Genomic DNA, 8,948 nt, shown 5'->3' with positions numbered 1-8,948 from the left:
AAGTTTTATATTTCTAGAATTTTTGAACTTACTAAATGGATCCTTGGCAATTATTGAACCCAACGTTTCCAGTGGCTCCGATTCCCCTTCCTTGTTTACAGCTTTTACCCGGAACTTGTAATCATGACCTGGGACTAAGCCATCAACGTTGTACTCAGGTCCGTCAGACCTGCCAACAGGTAACCAAATACCCGTATCTGGGTCGAATTTCTCAACCAAATAGCTTTCAACAGGTTCACCTCCATCGTCCTTGGGTTTTTTCCATTTCAGCTTACAACCATCCTTGTGTACTTCTGATACTTCTAATGGACCTTCAGGCTTGCCTGGTTTCGCTAATTAAACAAATGGGAAATGGATCTTGTTTTTCTAAATATTACAATAATTGTTAACTTACTAATAATATTAATTTGAAACTCGACTTGATCCTGCCCGTAAAAGTTATGAGCTGAGATCTTGTAGAGTCCCGTATCTTTCCGTTCGGGGTTGTTATTTATGTATTTGGTGTTATACGGAAGGTTCTCAATATGACTAAATGATGTGGTTTGAACAGACTTGTTGTTTTGATTCCAAGTAACATCCGGTGCGGGCTCTCCACTAATATTGATGTCCAAAAATATCGGCTCTCCAGACTTGAAGTTATAGGTACGAATATTTTTGCGGTCAATTTTGGGGGCCACTATTTTATTATGAAAGTTAAAAATAAAAACATTATTTATTATGGTCAAATATGAAAACATTTTTCAAAAGTGTGGGCGTGGCCGTTTTTTGTGTTTTGTGGGCGTAAGAATGGGCGTGGCAACATGGGTCAACAAACTCTCGCTACGTCAATGTCTGTAGAATCTCAAACTTCTAGTTCTTATAGTTCCTGAGAGAGATGTTCATACGGACGGACTGACAGAAGGACAGGGCCAAATCGACTAGCTATTAATCCTGATCAGGATCCTGATACTTTAAATGGTCGGAAACGGTCCTTCTACCTGTTGCATACATTTCAACAATTCTAGTATATCCGTTTACTCTACGAGTAACAGGTATAATCTCCAAACTAAACTTTGTCATAAGTTGACCGATTCTTATAAGTTTTACATTGTTATTACTTAATTTTAATATATATGTTTTATAGTGAGTTTTCCAGTGATTTTATGACATACGCCTATTGTTTTACTACTGGGGAAACAAAAAACATTCATGCGTCTAAAAAGGAATCGCGAAAAAGATGGCGGACATGGTTACTTACACTTTCTTGGCTTTGTAATGATAGGCTTGCTTGCGTCAGATGGTTCACCAGGCCCAGCAGCATTAATTGCTTTGACTCGGAATTCGTATTCACAATTTTCATTTAGGGTTGGCACAGTAGCTTTGCACTCTTCGCCAAGGCACGGGATAGTAATTTCTGTTCCCTTTATCCACTTGTCAGTACCTTTCTCACGTTTTTCAACTACATAGCCAGTGATAGGCGATCCACCATCGTTAATTGGTGGCCTCCAAACCAAATCGACATGATCTTTATCCCAGTCCACTGCTTCCGGAGTTCCGGGCTTTCCGGGCTCATCAAAAGGATTCTTGGCAATAACAGACTGTTCTCCAGTTAATGGTTCAGATTCACCTTCAGTATTTACGGCAAGCACTCGGAATTTGTACTCATGACTAGGCTCCAAATTATTCAACTCTGCGAAAGATTCCTTAAAGCGACCAGATGGCAACCAACGCCCACTCTCAACGTCCATTTTCTCAATAATGTAATGGTCGATTGGCAAACCTCCATCGTCCAAGGGAGCGTTCCATTTCAGCTTGCACCCTTCTTTGTGCACATCTGTGACTCGTAAGGGACCCTCTGGGGGGCCCGGTTTGTCTAAGACTATGACTTCAAATGAAGCCTCATCCCGTCCAGATTCATTCTCTGCCTTAAGAGTATATTTTCCTGAATGGAATCGCTTTGAAATTGGCACGGTCAGTTTTGTGCGATATGATTCCATATCAATATTGTAGTTACTATCGTCATTTTCAAGTCGGGCTTTGTTGTGAAGCCAAACTTTTGTAGCCGGGGGCTCTCCAGAGACCTTAATGTCGAAACGAATGTGTTGTCCAGCCTTGATGGTTATGTCCTTAATGTTTGTTCTATCAATTTTGGGTGGAGCAAATCGGTCCTTTGCGGTCATCTGGTCGGACGGCTCGGATGGCTTGCTCTTTCCTGCCTTGTTGACAGCCATTATTCTGAACTGATATTTGTTTCCTGCGATTAAGTCATTTACGCGTGCCTTACAGTCAGGTGTACTTGTTTCAAGTGCCTTTTGCCACTTTCCTGTATTGGGATCCTTTCTTTCTACAATATAGCCAGTGATGGATGCCCCCCCATCGTCTTCGGGTGCCCTCCACTTTAGATCACAGTGGTTACCTGACCAATCAACAATTTGCGGCTTACCTGGGGTGTCGGCCGCATCGAAAGGATTTTTGGCCTTTGTTGGAATATCGGTCACCAAAGGCTCTGATTCGCCTTCGGAATTGACTGCTTTTACTCTAAACAGATATTCCTTTCCTTCCGTAAGACCTGTAACATCGGCTTCCGGTGTTTTAGTTGTAAGTACAGGTACCCATCGACCTGTTTCCGTATCCATGCGTTCGACTAAATATTGTTCAATAGGGTCACCGCCATCATCTTCGGGCTTTTCCCATTTTAGGTGTAAGGTTTCGGCTGTTACGTTAGAAACAGCTAGAGGCCCTTTCGGTTTACTTGGCTTGCACAGTACTTCCAGCTCAACTTCTACGGTGTCGGAACCTGAGTCGTTTTTGGCAGTGACGATGTAAATGCCTCGATCAGCGCGTTTCACTTTCGGCATAATGAATGTCGTTTTATAGTCCTCGTTTTCAATTTTTATGTGATCTGAAGTTTTAATTTCTGTTTTATTGTAGGTCCATGTTACTTTAGCTGGAGGTTCCGCCTTTATTAAAGCGTCAATATGAAGCATTTGACCGCTGCGCATAATTTTCTTTTGTAGGTTCTTGCGGTCAATGTGAGGTTTAAGAAAACGAGGTTTCGCTATCACTGATTTTGAAACATCGCTTGGATCACTAGGTCCCGCCTTATTAACAGCAACAATACGGAACTCGTATTCATGGCCCTCTTCTACGCCAGTTACGGTACCATTACACTTATCCCCAGGCACGGTTGCAGAGTCCACCCATGCGCGTCCAGACTTATCTCGCATTTGAATAACATATTTTTGAATTGGTGCACCACCATCGTTTTTCGGCGGATCCCAGGCTAAGTCGACGAAATCTTTATCCCAATTAGTTGGTTCAGGCTTCCCTGGTCTATCTGGTTCATCATATGGATTTTTCGCTATAATTGGTTTTTCGGTTTCCAAGTCCTCAGATTCTCCTTCCTTGTTTACAGCCCTTACTCGGAATTTATATGCCTTTCCTTCATGAAGACCAATTACCTTGGCCTCCGGCTCGGTACTTTTTCCACATGGTAACCACTGACCCGTGTGAGGATCAAGTTTTTCAATTTCATAGTAGTCGATGGGTGAACCACCATCATCATCTGGCTTTTCCCACTTAAGCTTGCAACTGTGTTTTGTTATGTCATTGACTTGCAGGGGACCTTTTGGTTTTCCTGGCTTGCCCAAAACTGTGACTTCCAGTTCTGCTTCGTCTTCACCAACTTCGTTTGTTGCTTTGATAATGTATTTCCCACTTTGAGATCTCTGTGCACGCATAACAAAGAATTTCGTATTGTAATCAACATTATCAATTTTTACACTATGTTCGTCGCTTGTAACAGATGAATTATTGAAGAACCATTCAACTTTCGGAGCTGGCTCTCCTCTTATGTTAATATCCAAGCTAATTGATAAACCAGTTTTTACAATCACGGGTTTTAAATTGACTCGATCAATATGAGGTTTCACTAAAAAGTATATATCTTAATGTTAAAAACTTAAAAAAGATTTTTGTAGGCAACTTACGGAATCGAGGCTTGGCCACATGCCAATTCGTTTGTTCAGATGGGTCCGATGGACCAGCCTTGTTTACGGCTCGAACTCTAAATTTGTATTGCTGTCCTTCTTCAAGTTTCTTTACGACGCCCTTACAAACTGGACTATCAGTTTCAACTGCCTTTACAAATTCCCCTGAATCTTTATCCATTACTTCGATTATATAATTGGTAATAGGAGAGCCCCCATCCCGAATGGGTGGTTCCCATTTTAGTTTGACATGATGCTCATCCCAATCTTCAAGCTCTGGGAGACCAGGGGGAGCAGACACGTCGAATGGATTCTTGGCAGTAATAGCCGATTCAGTTTCAAGAGGTTCTGATTCACCCTCCTCGTTGACAGCCTTCACTCTAAATTGGTAGCGATGATTTGGATCCAAGCCCTTTATCTCAATATCATATTTTTCTGGATCTACGGAACCAGCAGGAACCCATTTACCAGTGGCGGTATCCATTTTTTCTATTACATAGCCAGTAATAGGTATACCTCCATCATCTTTAGGTTTCCTCCATTTAAGCTTGCACCCCTCTTTATGAATGTCGGAGACTTCAATCGGTCCTTCAGGTTTTGAAGGCTTATCTAATATAATGACTTCAACTACAGCTTCGTCAACACCATTTATATTTTCAGCACGTAACTTATACTGGCCACTTTGCTTGCGATCCGTATCAAGCAATGTAAGTTTGGTATTGTAATCTATGTTTTCTAGACGTACTTGACCCGTAGACGTTAACTCGGTTTCTTTTAGGAACCATGTTAAAGAAGGCGCCGGTTCTCCCTTGACATCGACATCAAATTTAACGGGTTGACCAGCGCGAACCTTAATAGGCTTCATTTTGTCTCTGTTTATGTATGGCTTTACTAAAATTGAAAATATCAATAAGGGAATTAAATACTTTTAAACTTAATGATAGATTGAATAATGTGATATGTTCGTGTTTTGCTTTGGCTTAACACTCGAATTGATGTCGTAATCTATATAACCACTATATTAATATTTGTTATTTATTAATTCATAAAAAATATATACGGTCTTACGATTTCTTGGCTTGGCCAAATGAGGCTCTGTTGCATCACTTGGATCGCTGAAACCGGCCTTATTAACTGCCCGAACACGAAACTGGTAGATATTGCCTTCAACAAGACCTTCAACGGTTGCTTCGGGAACGGATGTCTTCAAAAATAAATTTTTTTAATGGAATCGCTTTGATAAACATCTTATAAAAAATAAAAGCTGAATATAACTCGCAATACTTACATTGGTGCTGAGGATTTCATCCCAAATAGGAGAGAACTTATCTTTTTTTTCAATGATGTAACCTGATATTGGGGCGCCCCCGTCAGACCTGGGTGCTTCCCACTTCAATTTTACCATATGCTCATTATAATCCACAATGTTAGGTGTACCTGGCTTACTAGCAGCATCATAGGGATTTTTAGCTATGATGCTATCATCGGAGTCCAGGGGATCGGATTCCCCCTCTTCATTAATTGCCTTGACGCGAAACTGATACTCATGGCCTTCCTGGAGGCCCTTTACATCAAATTCGGTATCATTGGCAGACGTTCGACCAAGAGGGACCCAACGACCTTGTTTTTTATCAAACTTTTCAACCTGATATGCTGAAATAGGTTTTCCTCCATCATCTTCTGGTTTTTTCCATTTGAGCTTACAGCTGTCTTTAGTAACATCTTTAACATCCAAGGGACCCCTTGGTTTGCTTGGAGGAGCTAGAATATTAACCTCAACTGTGGCTTCATCCTGCCCGTGTTCGTTAACAGCTATTATCTTGTATATTCCAGTATGCTTACGAACAGTTTCAATGATTGAAATCTTTGTATTATATGGGATGTTCTTGATTTCGCTACTGCTAGGAAGTTCTTCTGGCTTGAGCTCTTTATCATTTTGATACCACGTTATTACGGGTGCAGGTTCACCACGAACATTAACATCGTACCTTATTGGCTTGCCGGCTCGAATGAGCAACGGCTTTAAGTTTGATCGGTCAATACGGGGCTTCACTGTAAAACGCAAATAAAAACAATAGAGAACGCTCTAGTTCTGTGCTGCAACTCGATAAAGTCACCTAGCAGTTATATTAATTATTACTGTCTAATATAATAACATAATCTAATTAACGTCTTATTAAATACTTTTAAAACTAAGAACCCAAAGTATTGGTGGGATTTTGACAATTTTTTGGTGTCTCGCTAGAGACATCGATAGGAAGGAAAATTATAAAAAATTATTAAATATTATTATTTTATTAAAAGCTTTATATACGATTTTTAGATACTCGTAGTCAGTTAGTGTGTATGCGAACGCGAAATTTCATAATAAGTGTGGGGGTGGGAATTTATTTTGATTTGTCGGCGTAAGAGTGGTTTTGGCAAATCTATAGTAATTAAGAAAACTAATAAAAATATGAACAAATATCACAATATTTTGCAAACGTCTTGGGCGTTTGGGTAGGTGTGGGAATTTTGGTTTAATAAAACTTTCAGAAACTAGGCGACAATAAATTCAGAGAGCACAATTGTACTTTTTATGTTGATTTAATTCACAGGCGGAAAGGGCTACATCGACTTAGTTAGTGATCCTTATCGATAGTGTAAGAATATAATAATACTTTGTAACGATATAACTCTTCCTTCTACTTGTTACATTGAAATAATCTAGTAAATCTATAAGTGCCCGAGAAGGGCCTGCATAAGCGCTTAACACTTACATTTTTTGTACTTCACTATTTGGGGAACACTAGCATCTGATGGGGGCGAAAGTCCGGCTTTGTTTACTGCTATTACTCGAAATTGATATTCTCCATATTCCTGAAGTCCGGCAACTGTGGCTTCCAGTTGGTCTCCCGGTATTTCTAGAGCTTTTTCCCATTCTGTCTTATTTTTATTCTTTTTTTCTATTATGTACTTTTGAATTGGGGCTCCTCCGTCATTATTAGGTGCAGCCCATTTTAAGCTTATACTTTGATTATCATAATCAGTAACTTCTGGAGTTCCTGGTTTATTTGGCTCATCAAATGGATCTTTAGCCACGACCCCTACCAAAGTAGTAAGAGGTTCCGACTCTCCTTCCTCGTTAACAGCAGATACACGGAACATGTACTCTGATCCCAGACTTAAGCCAGTAACGTCAAAGCTAGGGGGCTCTTTTTCACCAGGAGATCTTCCAACTCGGACCCATTTTCCAGTTGCTGTGTCCATTTTTTCAACAACGTATTCCTTTATTGGCACTCCACCGTCATCTTCAGGCTTCTTCCATTGAAGTTTGCATCCACTTGCAGTTACATCGCTTACAGCAAGGGGTCCTTTTGGCGAGCTTGGCTTTCCTAGAACAACTAATTCAACGGTCTCTCGGTCAATGCCATTGCGGTTCTCTGCTTTTAATGTATAAAAGCCACTATCCTTACGCAAAACATTTGTAATGCTAAAATCAGTATGATAGTCGACATTTTCTATCTTTATTCTGTCTCCGTTGGTTAATGGGATATCATCCCTCCAGCTCCAATGCAGCTCTGGTATTGGTTCCCCAAGGACATCAACCGACCATTTGTGAGTTCGGCCGCTCTTTATTGTTACTCGTTTAAAAGTAGACCGATCGATTTGCGGCTTAACTAAAAGTTGAATAAACATTAATTAAAACATTATATTTTTTTCTTTGGGGATCCAAGCGTCTTGCAGTACATACACAGTAAGTGCGTTGGCAGTTAAGCTGATGCGAGTTTTTCTAAGCAATTTCCGACTGTCAGCGCTGATGTAAATCAAAATGATTCATGCATAATATTAAAATATACTATATTAAACTATTTTATAATATATCTCGTGCATCCACGATTAGGGAAATTGTGTACTGTTGAATGAACCATAATGTCGACTCTCAGTAGAGCGAAAAGAAAAGATTATTTGAAAATACCAATACCACAAAATTAATTTTTTTCAGAATAAAATAAGATAGAATTGTCCAGTTCCCCGAATATCAGATACCTGTTACTGTTTTGGGCAAACTATAGAAATTTAAAACTAATAAAAAAATAAAAAATATCGAAACATTTTCCAAAAGATTGGGCGTTTCAGTTTTGGACATGGCAAAATTTGGAAACAAACTTGCGTCAGTGTCTCTGCAAGCTAGCTGCAAGCTCAATTTCAACTCTCTAGCTTTTATAGTTCCTGGGATCAAGGCGTTTATACGGATAGATGGACAGACAGACGTGGTCAGATCAAAGACACTAGAATACTAGAACAATAGAATTGGCCGTCACTAAAAAAGTGGCTGCATAGTGCCAAGCCAATGTATGGCCGTTACGCATCTTGTTATTCTAGTGTCTTTGGTCAGATCGTCTAGGCTATTGATGCTGATCGGGAGTATATATACATTATATGTCCGGAAACGCTTCCCTCAGCCTTAGAAAAGAAGTTTTATTTAGGTGCTGGCTACAGAAATCTCGTTAGCCAAGTTTGGACTATTTCTGGTCAAATAAAACCTTTTTAAACATTACAAATAAATAAATTATTGTTATTTTATTAAAAATAAGTTTAAAGAAGACTATCAGATGCCCGCTACTTAGCTAGTGGACGAGCGAACGAGAAATTTCAGATTTTTTTTGCCTAATCGATAAAATAACAATAATAGAATGAAAAAGAAATTTAACATTTTTTCAAAAGTGCGCGCGGCTTGTGAGTGGTCACGGGTGGTCAAAGAACAAAAAGGAAAAAAATCAAAACATTTTTCAAAAGTGTGGCAATATTTGGAAGCAAGCTTGCGCTCCGTCTATGTCTCTGGAATATGCATGTCTCTAATAGATAAATAAATCTCAACTTTCTAGCTTACATAGTTAATAAGATCAAGACGTTTATACGGACAGAGTGATCATGATTAGGAATATATATACCTTACATGGTCAAAAACGGTTTCTTCTACCTGCTACATACTTTTCA

General features: G+C 39.6%; 1 protein-coding gene across 5 annotated transcripts in view, besides 5 other annotated features; it reads right to left on the bottom strand.

Moving 5' to 3' along the window:
- Positions 1–8,948, bottom strand: part of bt (bent) — a 52,075-nt gene that overhangs the window by 18,278 nt on the left and 24,849 nt on the right. For all 5 annotated transcript variants that reach the window (NM_001272143.2, NM_001169354.2, NM_205876.3 and 2 more), the window contains 7 exons: positions 6,728–7,627; positions 5,257–6,020; positions 5,037–5,172; positions 3,969–4,859; positions 1,238–3,910; positions 395–676; positions 33–332 (listed from right to left, as the gene is read on the bottom strand). In NM_001272143.2, coding sequence (NP_001259072.1) covers positions 33–332; positions 395–676; positions 1,238–3,910; positions 3,969–4,859; positions 5,037–5,172; positions 5,257–6,020; positions 6,728–7,627 — 5,946 coding nt within the window. The remainder of the gene's footprint in view (positions 1–32; positions 333–394; positions 677–1,237; positions 3,911–3,968; positions 4,860–5,036; positions 5,173–5,256; positions 6,021–6,727; positions 7,628–8,948) is intronic.
- Positions 734–1,006: a mobile genetic element.
- Positions 6,562–6,681: a mobile genetic element.
- Positions 8,007–8,225: a mobile genetic element.
- Positions 8,262–8,341: a mobile genetic element.
- Positions 8,555–8,876: a mobile genetic element.

Source organism: Drosophila melanogaster, chromosome 4 (genome assembly GCF_000001215.4).
Source record: "Drosophila melanogaster chromosome 4".
Taxonomy (NCBI): Eukaryota; Metazoa; Arthropoda; class Insecta; order Diptera; family Drosophilidae; genus Drosophila; species Drosophila melanogaster.
The sequence above is the reverse complement of the archived record's forward strand: the minus strand, read 5'-3'. Positions and strand labels throughout refer to the sequence as shown.